General features: G+C 45.2%; 1 protein-coding gene across 2 annotated transcripts in view; it reads left to right on the forward strand.

Moving 5' to 3' along the window:
* NFKB2 (nuclear factor kappa B subunit 2) overlaps positions 1-13,096 on the forward strand; it is a 56,152-nt gene that overhangs the window by 27,791 nt on the left and 15,265 nt on the right. For both annotated transcript variants that reach the window (XM_073585758.1, XM_073585760.1), the window contains 9 exons: positions 3,770-3,874; positions 6,284-6,369; positions 6,894-7,032; positions 7,216-7,332; positions 9,093-9,314; positions 9,498-9,639; positions 9,748-9,862; positions 10,561-10,768; positions 12,374-12,543. In XM_073585758.1, coding sequence (XP_073441859.1) covers positions 3,770-3,874; positions 6,284-6,369; positions 6,894-7,032; positions 7,216-7,332; positions 9,093-9,314; positions 9,498-9,639; positions 9,748-9,862; positions 10,561-10,768; positions 12,374-12,543 — 1,304 coding nt within the window. The remainder of the gene's footprint in view (positions 1-3,769; positions 3,875-6,283; positions 6,370-6,893; positions 7,033-7,215; positions 7,333-9,092; positions 9,315-9,497; positions 9,640-9,747; positions 9,863-10,560; positions 10,769-12,373; positions 12,544-13,096) is intronic.

Below are 13,096 nucleotides of genomic sequence, written 5' to 3' on the forward strand. Positions count from 1 at the left end.
AAATCTATAAACTGTAGGGACGATTTACACGTTCTTTGTGATCTTCTATCTTGGGAGTGAAATATACGGCTGCAGGTTGAAAGCAATACTTTATTACATAGAAGGGTCTTCCAAATGCTTCTGTTTATTCCCGACCTTACAAATGTGGGGCCTGGATGATCCCTGCAATCATTGGGGGACCTCTGCAGGGAGCCCCTTTGCACTGTCATTCGGGGGGGACCTCTACGGGGAGCTTTGTGCTGTCGTCTGGGGACCTTTGCGGGGAGCTCCTTTGCGCTGTTGTCGGTGGGACCTCTGTGTGGAGCTCCTTTGCGCTGTCGTCGAGGGACTTCTGCGGGGAGCTCCTTTGCCCTGTTGTCGGGGGACCTCTGAGGGGAGCTCCTTTGCGCTGTCGTTGGGACCTCTGCGGGGAGCTCCTTTGCGTTGTCGTCGGGGGACCTCTGCTGGGAGCTCCTTTGCACTCCTCGAGGGACCTCTGCTGGGAGCTCCTTTGCACTCGTCGAGGGACTCCTGCGGGGAGCTCCTTTGCACTCATCGAGGGACCGCTGCGGGGAGCTCCTTTGCGCTGTCGTCGGTGGCACTTCTGCAGGGAGCTCCTTTGCAATGTCGTCGGTGGGACCACTGCAGGGAGCTCCTTTGCACTGTTGTCGGTGGGATGTCTGCAGGGAGCTCCTTTGCGCTGTCGTCAGTGGGACCTCTGCAGGGATCTCCTTTGCGCTGTCGTCGGTGGGACCTGCTGGGAGCTCCTTTGCGCTGTCGTCAGTGGGACCTCTGCCGGGATCTCCTTTGCGCTGTCGTCGGTGGGACCTCTGCAGGGATCTCCTTTGAGCTGTCGTCGGTGGGACCTCTTAGGGGAGCTCCTTTGCAATGTCGTCTGTGGGATCTCTGCGGGGAGCTCCTTTGCGCTATCTTCGGGGGACCTCTGCGGGGAGCTCCTTTGCGCTGTTGTCGGGGGACCTCTGCAGGGAACTCCTTTTGCGATGTCGTCAGTGGGACCTCTGTGGGGAGCTCCTTTGCGCTGTCGTCGGTGGGACTTCTGCAGGGAGCTGCAGTGACACGATTGGTGATGGCTAATTGCTTGTGAAAACTACATTTCAGGCAAGTTTCACACTAGCGTTTTTTTGCCAGCAGCGCACGCTGCCACTTAAGCCCCTCCGGTCATCTCCGCCTAGTATCGCACATGGCTGCATGCGATCTGTACACCATATCTTTAGCATAGGGTGCGCAGACGGTGCGCTGACCGTGCGCTAGTAGAATTTAGCATGCGCTGCGCCCTTCTGACGGTGCTCCGAGCGCGCCAAAATGCAACATGGTGTGTTCGGCGCGCTCTGTCAAAAGGGCGCAGCGCATGCAAAATTCTACTAGCGCATGGTCCGCGCACGGTCTGCGCACCCTATGCTAAAGATAGGGTGTGCAGATCGCAGATCCAGATACTAGGCGGAGATGACTGGAGGGGGCGGGGCTTAGCGGCGGCGTGCGCTGCTGGCAAAAACCGCTAGTGTGAAACTAGCCTCAAACACCTTTTTCATGAAAGCTGTACCCTTTGTGAATGCATTTCATTGTTTCTTAGTCACCACTGATAAGATATGTATCTATCTGGGATTCCCCTTTTTTGAGATAATAATGGTCAAAGTGACCTAACTCAGGAAATGCTTGTACTTCCTTATTGTGTAAGGTTATAGGTGAATCATGTTTATAGTTCGATTAAAATATTTCTTTATGTGGGTGGAGATGCAAGCAGTAAATTAAATTACAGGGCAGGACTGCAGATGACTATCCAATAAGTTCCTATGTCCTGTAATGCAGTGGTCCCCAATCTTTTTTGAACCAGGGACCGGTTTCAAGCAAGACCATTCTTCCATGGCCCGGCAGGGCGGGGATGGAGGTGTGGCAGGGGCAGGGCTTTGGTCATAAGGGGGCGTGGCTATGGACACGGTTGTAGTGTAGCAGTGCATACTTATAATTAAATAACATTTATAATGTGACTCAACTCACCATAGGTTTTGAATAAGTGCTCCATCACCCCCTTCTCCCCATCATTGCCTTCACCCCATCACTCCCTTCTCCCCATCATTGCCTTCACCCCATCACTGCTGTCTCCCCATCATTGCCTTCACCCCATCACTCCCCTCTCCCCATCATTGCCTTCACCCCATCACTGCCTTCTCTCCATCACTGCCTTCACCCCATCACTGCTGTCTCCCCATCATTGCCTTCACCCCATCACTCCCCTCTCCCCATCATTGCCTTCACCCCATCACTCCCTTCTCCCCATCATTGCCTTCACCCCATCACTCCCTTCTCCCCATCATTGCCTTCACCCCATCACTCCCTTCTCACCATCATTGCCTTAACCCCATCACTGCCTTCTCTCCATCATTGCCTTCACCCCATCACTCCCTTCTCCCCATCATTGCCTTCACCCCATCACTCCCCTCTCTCCATCATTGCCTTCACCCCATCACTCCCTTCTCCCCATCATTGCCTTCACCCCATCACTCCCTTCTCCCCATCATTGCCTTCACCCCATCACTCCCTTCTCCCCATCATTGCCTTCACCCCATCACTGCCTTCTCTCCATCATTGCCTTCACCCCATCACTGCCTTCTCTCCATCATTGCCTTCACCCCATCACTCCCTTCTCCCCATCATTGCCTTCACCCCATCACTCCCCTCTCCCCATCATTGCCTTCACCCCATCACTGCCTTCTCTCCATCATTGCCTTCACCCCATCACTGCCTTCTCTCCATCATTGCCTTCACCCCATCACTCCCCTCTCCCCATCATTGCCTTCACCCCCATCACTCCCCTCTCCCCATCATTGCCTTCACCCCATCACTGCCTTCTCTCCATCATTGCCTTCACCCCATCACTCCCCTCTCCCCATCATTGCCTTCTCCCCATCACTGCCATCTCTCCATCATTGCCTTCACCCCATCACTGCCGTCTCTCCATCACTCCCCTCACGGTCTTCTCCTCATGTCCCCATCTCCTCCAGGGCCAGGCTACACAAACACAGACCAACACACACACATACATGTACACACACAGACAGACATACATACACACACAGACAGACATACACACAGACACCACCTCTCTCCTCTCACCTGCCCGCCGCCCGCGCTTCCTCGCACTGACAGCAGCGGCGCGCTCCTCTCTGTGTCAGTCAGAGACAGGAAGCGCGGGCGGTGGGCAGGAAGCTGGACGGGACCTTGCAGCTCCGCTCCTGCTATTACCTCTTGCAGGCAGCGGAGCTGCTTGGATCGCTCCCTGCCGCCGCTAAGAACTGCTGCGCGCCGCCCCAGCCCCCGCTATGTCACTGACCGCCCCTGGCTCCCCTTGTGTCCGCGGACCGGCAAGGGCACTGCAGCGGCCCGGTGCTGGGCCGCGGACCGGCGGTTGGGGACCCCTGCTGTAATGGACTCGCTGCTTTCAAGGCCGCCATAGTGCGCAAAGCCTCACTATTGTAAATGCTCCAGACATTTCTTGTTTTACATGTCTGACCTCTAGTGGCTGCTTAGTTAACTGCAGCTGACTGTTCAGAGAGGTTTACTACAAGTGGTTCTGTTTGTGAAACTTAGAAAAGTCTTTCTAATTTTGTGTAAGTATTTGACATTTTTATAGCAATATACTTTTGCCTGATCATGACATTATTTACATACTGATGAGAAGAGCATGGTGGAACGATGCAATCTGATATTCTAATATAATGCCGGATTGTATTCATTGAGTACAAGTTACTTACTTTAGTTTTACTCTTGACAGAATCTCCTGGTGCCTCCAATCTGCGCATTTCCAGGATGGACAAGATATCTGGGTCTGTGAAAGGAGGAGATGAGGTGTACCTGCTCTGTGATAAAGTGCAGAAAGGTAAGGTAGCGCAGTTTACTCCCTGAATGTTAGATGCGTATGTTGATGTGGACATAAATCACCAAGAGGCGCTCAGGAGAACACAGATAAGAGTATCAAACTCCCTGGATTCTGACTAAACTCTTTCTGATGCCACCAATTGACAGTGCCACGCTGATAATAGAGGAAGCAAATGGTGCAATATTTTTTAATGAAACCCAATTGCAAAAATTATTTTTATCAAAAAATAAAAGCTTTAAAGTACAAGAAAAATAAAAAAGCTCTCTATAGAAACTTTATCTGCAGATTAGGTGGTGTCCACCTTTTGTGTACTTTTATTAAGTGAACTACTGTATTTTCCGACGTATGAGACGACTTTTTAACCCCTGAAAATCTTCTTAAAAGTCAGGGATCGTCTTATACACCAGGTGTCGTCTTATAGGGTAGGTGCGGAGGTGAGGTGAGGGGGCGTCTCACCAGAAAGGTGTAAGTCAAGTATCCCCATTACCTCATTGTGGCAGCGGTGCGGCGTGGGGGGCTGCACCAGCATTTCATCAAAGCCTGGAGGCCCCCCCGCAGCTCCATTGCTGCGATAAGGTGGCCTCCGGGAAAATGGCCACTGGGGGCGGCGCATGCTCAAATTCAGATCTCGTCCCGATTATACTTATATAGTGACATCATATTCTGCAGTGCTTTACATACATTATTGGCACTTGGGACATTCAGTATGTCTTTGGAGTGTGAAAGGAAGCTGGAGAACCTGGAGGAAACCTACGCAAACACAGGGAGAACATACAAACTCCTTGCAGATGTTGTCCTTGGTGGGATTTGAACCCAGAACCTCAGTGCTTCTACGCTGCAGTGCTAACCCCTGAGCCACCGTGTTACTCTAAGATTCTGTTCTCATTAGGTCCAAATTCTGGTTTGTTAAAATGTTTCTTCGTAACTATTAAAGTTCTGATTTTCTGATGTCTAACTCCAAATCCCTACGTAGCCAGCAGGTCAGCTTTTAGATCGGTGTCTGCCTGCACCTGCCACTATAGGGAGCTTAGGAGGTTTTTCCTTCTTTATTAATAGAGAATCTTCATGGGGTCTCAGGCTACAACACAAGGAGACAGGATTGGTTACAGTATGATAAATCCTGCCACATTCACCTGCTCTGATCCCTGAGGTCTGCACCAGGGCCAGAATCGATAATGTCCCATTATCAGTGGCGCACTGATCCAGTCACCTGACTCTCTGTCTCTTCAAAATTTTGCATTGAGTCAAGATGGTGTCAGATCCACTTTTGGCGTTCATGACCAAGCCACTTTTTTCGAATCTACCATGTATCACTTTGGTAATATCAATCGCTGTTCAGAGATTTTTTTGTGACATATTTTACTTTGTTAGTGGTAAATTTTAGGTCAGTATGATTTTCATTTATTTATAAAAATATCTGCAATTTGAAAAAATGACGCCGATTCATCAGAGTTACCAGCAATTCTAGCCGATGCAGCAACTCACCCTGCACCTGCTGGCGATGCTATACATTCGCTCCTTGGCGATATAAAAAGGCAGCACTGACGAATTAAGATCTTTTTAATAACAATATTGGCAGCCATTAAGGGGTTAATTTAATTGATTGACTAAATTGTATGGCGCCATTGTATTCTGTGGCTCTTTACAGACATTATCAGCACTGTACGCAATGGGGCTCACAATCTAGATTCCCTATCATTATGTCTTTGGTGTGTTGGAGGAAACCGGAGTACCCGGCGGAAACCCACGCAAACACGGGGAGAATATACAAACTCCTTGTCGTCCTTGGTGGAGTTTGAATTCACAATCCCAGAGCTGCAATATTGTCCTTTTTAAAGTGGTTGTTCAATTCTGACAATCCCTTCTTAATCAATTCAGTGCCCCCGAGAAAATAAAAAACACTAACTACTCAGTCATCAGGAACAGTAGCGCCAACATTGCTGGAATGATAGCGCTGCAGGTGGTGAGCATCCAGGGTTTTTATTTTCTATGAGGCACTGGATTGATTGAGCAGGGGTTGCCCAGTAGTGGACAAGCCGTTAAAATAACTTGTAAATGCAAAGATTTATTCTCTTTATCAAAAAAAACAAATCTCTGACTGCTACAAAGATATATTAGTTAGCACCGAAAAGGGGACCTGAAAATGAACTGAAGATAAAAATGTGGCGCTTCAGTTTATTGCTGCTCTTTGATTGCTTGTTGCGTTGGGAACATAAATGAAAGATTTCCTCAAATATTGACATCCTGTAATATTTATATTGTGTGTTTGCATCCAACTATCTTTAGCACCACTTTTTATTTTTTTGTTTTAATTATTGGTTGGCAATGTGTTTGCAGAGTGGGTGACACGACAGGGTAATTTACTCACTGGGTGTTGGGCATATTCATGTGGATTCCTGCTTGTTACAGATGATATTGAAGTGCGGTTTTATGAAGATGATGAAAATGGATGGCAAGCTCTTGGGGATTTCTCACCAACTGATGTCCACAAACAGGTATGGATGGCAAGTTCCTCACTATCCTTGTGTGTATGTGGGAGAGAGGAAGACTAGAACTTTAGTATCACCTATTAGAAGTATAAATCCTAAAGTTAATATCGACCCCTTAACAAGCCTTGCAATATGACTTGGGATAAAAGACAAACCAGAGTTGCAATTTTCAGACACTGTGTTTCGGGGTATTGCCCCTCATCAGTGCAAAGTGAAGATCTGCTTTGGCTGGGTGAGAGGCGTCTGACTCTCTTTGCTGAGAATGATATGCCAAGGTGAGGAGACTTTTTTAAGCCTTGAAATGTTCCCCTGGGAAATTTAAATACACAAATTGTCTCTTCAGAGAGGAAGAGGTCTAGAATTCTATACCACCACCTATTGGAAGCAGCCATTGTAAAAGCCAATATCGACCCTTTAACGAGCCTTTCTACATGACTTAGGATAAAACCAAACTGGAATCTCAATCTGCAGACACTGTGTATATGTATATAATGATGGCACCCACTTATCAGTTCCTTTTGTCCTTCCAGTATGCCATTGTTTTCCGGACTCCTCCGTACCACAAACAGAAAATTGACCGTCCAGTCACTGTGTTCTTACAGCTGAAGAGGAAACGTGGCGGAGATGTTAGCGACTCCAAACAATTTACATACTACCCAATAGAGCAAGGTAAGCTGCCTATATTCTTCTTGTGTCTGTAAGCCAATGTTAGAGTTGTAATAATGTCCAAAATCAGTTGTCGTTATTTGCTAGTATTAATCCCCATTATTAAGAGTAAGTGGGTGCTGAGGGCCATTGAGAGAGGTTCATTCTTTGATAAATATAAATAATTGATGTTTTCTTTATTTACAGATATAGAAGAAGTGGAAAGAAAACGAAGGAAAGACTTGCCATCACTAAATCACTTTGGTGGCGGAGCTCCTATGGGTGGCGCAGGAGGAGGACCCGGAGCATTTGGTCATGGAGGTGGTAAGTTAATTTTTTGTAAATTAGGCCTCAAAAGAACTCAAAATAAAAGACGTTTGTTATTCTTGTCTGTCTTATTTTACTCTGTTGTGTTCTGTTATTAAGACAAACACACAGCAATAAAAAACGCACCATTATAATAAATCGATAATCAGCGTATAATAGTAACACATATTGGTGCAAGAAATAGGACTTATATCTGGAGCTAATCGTAAACAAAACTAACACATGAGGAAAAAACTACGATTAAAAAAGCCCACTTTTTTTTTTATATAAAAGTCAAAATTTTTATTATTTCATCAAAAGAGAACATGAACATGGGAAAGACATAAAGTGCAAATGTGCATAGACAAACAATATACCAAAAGGGTACAGATTTGTACAGGGCATCAAAGAATACTAAACATATCAAAATCCATATAGATAGTTAGGGATCCATTCAATATACCTGTCTTTCGAAGGCTAGGCCGAAACGCGCGTTGGGGTGGGTACAGGTCTCAGGGCATCGCCATTATTATATAGGTAAGATCAGCTGTGCGGTGGTGGTCCTATGATTATTATATACTTAAACTTACCTTTCTGTGGGCCAGCACACTGCATAAGCTTAGTTTGTACATTGATAGGTATATTGAATGGATCCCTAACATCTGTATGGATTTTGATATGTTTAATATTCTTTGATGCCCTGTACAAATCTGTACCCTTTTGGTATATTGTTTGTCTATGCACATTTGCACTTTATGTCTTTCCCATGTTCATGTTCTCTTTTGATGAAATAATAAAAGTGTTCACTTTTATATATAAAAAAAAAAAAGTGGGCTTTTTTGATCGTGTGTTCTGTTATTGTAAAAAAAAAAAAGTGACCCTTTAGATCCCCATTCTTAGTTTATTGAAGACTGACACGGGGACAATTCTTTTTCTGAGATGAAGCATTTCCTTCCTGTTTTTAAACAAGGTTTTACTTGAAGGAGAGAATCATTTGCGATCCTGTGCTGTCCCGTCTGTATACTGCTTCCTCCTCTGTCCAGGAGCTGTGGTATGATCAGACCATGTTCCCATATGATCAGACACGGCTATTACACAGTACACAGCAGGAACACATTTAACACATTTACAAGATTATCTCAGCACAGGAACAATGTAGTTAATCACTTCCTGTTGTGGAATTAATAATCATTCCAAGATCTAGTGATTAAAATTAACTTTTGTATGTGGGAAATCCCCTTTGCGTATGGGAAAAAAATCTTTAGAGTATAGAATAACTGAAAATGATGAACGGTAGCCATTCTAGATGAATAATGACTTCCTGCTTCCTTTTAAAAGGTTATTCCAATTTTCATAGATGGAAATTGTTGAACAATGCATGTAAAAAGAAGTACTGTTGCGATTTACTGATTATTTAAATTGACAGATGTTCTGGAGATTTTAACACTTTTGTTTACAGCTTGTTGCCTAGGAAATGAGATTAGGCGGTGACACCGCGCACCAGGAATCCCGGACAGTATCAAGCTGTGCTCCAAGCTCCATAGACAGCAGATCACGCGCAGCGTTTACCAGCTCTGTTCTAACAGCGGTAGCTGGTCTCCAAGGCAACGAGCTGTAAACAGAGGAAAAGTGTTAGTTTCTCCAGAAAGAGTGAAAACTTTAATAAGCAGAAAATTGCACTATTGCTTGTATATACAAGTCCTAACCAACAATATCCATTTATGGAGATGGGAATAACCTTTAAAAATAAGCTAATTTTGCAATTATTTAATTGTTAGGAAACCAAATGAGTTTTCCATTTGGAGGCGTGCACACTGGATACTACTCGCACGCCGGCGGGGCCTACCAGAGTGGCGGTTACAACATAAACGACGCATCATCTGACTTCAGTGATACAACAAAGCTATTGTCAAACCTGAAAAAAGACGAGCCCCCAACCAGCTCACCACCGGAAAGCTCCGCATCGCCACTTCGAGAGTCTCAGAGCAGCGCACAACAAGGTATGGAGAACACACTCGCTGTTTTCTATACCTGATTGGGCCCATTATATGATGGGACATTATTGATTTCCGCACCATTACATGGTTTAATTTAAAACACCAGTAGTTTTGATGCATATTTTAGCTCTCCTTCACATTTTCTGCAACTGAAAAATTAATTTTATTTTCTTTTTTTCATCACAGTTCACATATGCAACATGAGAATGCTGTCTCTTGCTCAGCGCACATCCAGAGCCTTAATGGACTATGCAGTTACTGCAGACCCCCGCATACTGCTGGCTGTACAGAGACCCCTAGCGGCTACACGGGATCAGAATGGGGACACGTAAGAAGCTCTTGTTGACTTTAATAGTTTGATTCTCTTCACTTCATGTATAGTTTTACCTTTCTACCTGACTGTATGAGCTGTTAATACAGTATATTCATTCCCCAGACCACTTCATCTAGCCATCATTCATGGACAGACCGTTGCTGTTCAGCAGCTGGTAGATGTCCTTCGCGGCGTGCCGAACCAACAGATCTTCAATATATGCAACAACCTTCACCAGGTACATCTGGCGTTCGCCACATCTAGTTTTACATTTTCTTTCTGAACTGTCTGTGGGGAATATGCAAGTCTTGTGGTCATTTAGGAGAGGAGTCTGTATACTGTAAAAAAAAAAAAAAAAAAAAAAATTCTACTGGGGTAAAAAACTCACCAATACCCAATGTGTGCATGAGCCCTTACACACTGCCTATGTGTAATAATGTTCATATGAGTTACCACTTTGACTTGCACTGGTCCTTGTGCTCTCTGTGTTCTATAAGTTTTGCATACGAACATTTAATACGTTCGTCTAATAAGAGCGGCTCCAAGATACAGATCACGTGTGAGTCTTTTTCAGTTGGTTCCACTCCTGCTTTTGGTTATTCACCAACTACTGATGTGTGAATAAGACTTTAAAAGGTATCATGTCATGTCACCATGAAGGGTGACACAGTGCTTTTTCATGAATTGGCTCATCATTGACATGCATGTATATAAAGGGCCTCCAGACATGAACTCCATGCTATTTAATCTGTAGACAGCACGTCTGTTATATGAGGTTATCGGAGCGATCTAATAAGAAGAAGAAAGATGGCCATTTGCAACATCCTGTTATGCTGTCACAGCGCTGCAGAACCAGGCACAAGTGTCTGGCCTAGAGCTCCAGTTTACTGTATGATGTATGTAAATACTTGTCTTGTCCTGTTTCTTGTTGAACAGACTCCTCTGCACCTTGGAGTAATCACCAAGCAGTACCAGACCGTTAACATTCTGCTAAAAGCCGGAGCAGACCCCACAATTCTCGATGGCTATGGGAACTCTGTGCTTCACCTGGCAGTTCAGGCTGGAGATGTTAAAATGCTTCAGGTTCTCTTGGAGAACACATTTTCTGGATACAAAAATCTTCTGAACATGCCGGACTACAATGGTAAGCAGCGAGTCTGGGTTACCGCTCCAATTATCACATCCCCTTATAGGTACACTTTTCACCTTAACGGGAACCTGTCATCATTGCCCTAACCGTAGGCAACATGAAAAGCAAGATCCGGGTGTGAGGAGGGCGTTAAGGCCGGGGTCACACTAACCGACGCAAAATACGGTCCGTAGATTAAAGGCGTAATACGGATGAATGGCCCCTAAACAGTGCTCTGTATGTCATCCGGAATCAAGGTGTGGTCGCGTATTTTGCGCATGTCAGCATCCGTACGTAATCCGTATGGCATCCGTATGGCAAGATTTTCTCGCAGGCTTGCAAAATGGACATATAATGGAGCCCTATGACAGGGTTTCTAACAGAAACCAAAGAATAGATCTAGACACATAGAGTGCGCATATATATATATATATATATATATATATGTGTCTATATCTATTCTTTCGTTTCTTTATTAAACCTGTCAGTGTGAGTTTACTGTGTAGCGCACTGAATTGCCGGCTTTGCTAAAAGACACCGGGTGCGTATTTCTCGCAAGTCACATGTGTGGTCCGTGTGTAATCCGTATTTTTTGCGCACCCATAGACTTGCATTGGCATACTACGGCCGTAGTACGCTGACAATCGCAGCATGCTGCGATTGGCACGGACCGTACAATACGGATGAGAAATATACGCCTGGTGCGAGGGACCCCATAGGGAATCATTGGTCCGTGTGTAATGCGGGCTTTTAGCACCTCTCACTCGGCCGTATTCCTCGCCAGTGTGACCCTGGCCTAACTCTTCAGCTCCTTTCCTGTGTCATTCCATCTACCTCAGTTTGATTGACAGTTGTTTCCCTATTTTTACTGAGATAGGCCTGTCAATCATTTAGAATAAAACATATTTCACTACAGTGAGAGAGCCTGCCGCTTCTTCATGCTGTTTGTGGTTAGGGCAGCAAGACACTGCTGACAGGTTCCCTTTTAAACCTATAACAAGGGTTACAAAGCTTTACAATAGCAGTAATTATTGCTTATTTTGCTCTTGTCAGGTAGGTGCATCCATGCAAGTACAAAACCATGACAATTTCCATTACATTTCCATCCATTACTGTAGAAATGCATTCATTTCTAGGGAGGGCTTGAGTTTTTCACATGGGAAAGCAGTGTTTACGGACCCTGTATAGCGGCACACAGGCCTGTATGGATTATATGTCCCTCCCATCGAGATATTGGCATGCGATTGATTATATCACAATTTTTTCATCTCATGCTTTTGTACATAAATATTTTTGTGCCTATATATGAAAGTGAATAATTTTCCTTTTTCAGTTCATGATTCAATGCATTTGTCAGAGGAGTGCATGTACTTGCAATAGGAAAGTGTGTAGATACAGATGTTGATTAGTGTGTTATTAGCTATGGATATTTGCAGGAGTTTTTACTTTTATGCGTCAATAGGCATAACCTTTGATAAAACGATCAGCAGGGGATATAATCCCTAGTGAAGGAGGAGATTCAGTATTACAGTGTCCATTCATATGAATTAATGTCCTGTTAAGCAACATTAACCTTGTGTCTGAACCAGGTCATACATGACATCTGTACAACTTTTCTAGGTTTATACCCAGTTCACTGGGCCGTTAGAGTAAAAAGTGATAAATGTCTGGAACAGCTGGTGAAAAGTGGAGCTGAAGTCAACGCAGCCGAACGCAAGAGTGGAAGATCCCCCCTACATATGGCTGTGGAGATGGACCACCTTAATCTAGCCATGTGTCTGGTTAAGAAGGTAAGAATGGGAATATTTTTTTTTCCTATGACCATTAGGTTTTATTATCCACCATTGTAGACACACTTTGTTTCTATAGATTTAGCATGGAAAAATGTATATTGGACACTTTTTAAATAATATTACATATATGGAAATAAATGGTAAAAGTTATTGGTTGCTTCTAGTAATGTAAGGTTTCTCCTTGTGGAGAGTAACATATCAGCTCTGGCTTGTCAAGGTAAGGCCGGTTTCACATTGGCGCAACGACGGCCTGCGCACGGCCGCCGCTAAGCCCCGCCCCTGCCACGCCTCCACCGATAGCTCCGCCTCCGGGAGCATGACGCTGCATGCGTCCCCTATCTTTATCACTGAGGACGCAGGCCGTACGCAACCTGTTGCAATTTGGTTGCGCTCGGCGCACCGTCAAAAGGACGCAGGCGCCGCCAAACGCATACTGCGCACGGCCTGCGTCCTCAGTGATAAAGATAGGGGATGCATGACGCATGCAGCGTCTTGCGCCTGGAGTCGAAGCTACCGGCGGAGGCGCGGCAGGGGGTGGGGCTTAGCGGCG

The sequence above is a fragment of the Dendrobates tinctorius genome, unplaced genomic scaffold, assembly GCF_039654945.1.
Source record: "Dendrobates tinctorius isolate UK_male_01 unplaced genomic scaffold, ASM3965494v1 ptg000089l, whole genome shotgun sequence".
Classification (NCBI taxonomy): Eukaryota; Metazoa; Chordata; class Amphibia; order Anura; family Dendrobatidae; genus Dendrobates; species Dendrobates tinctorius.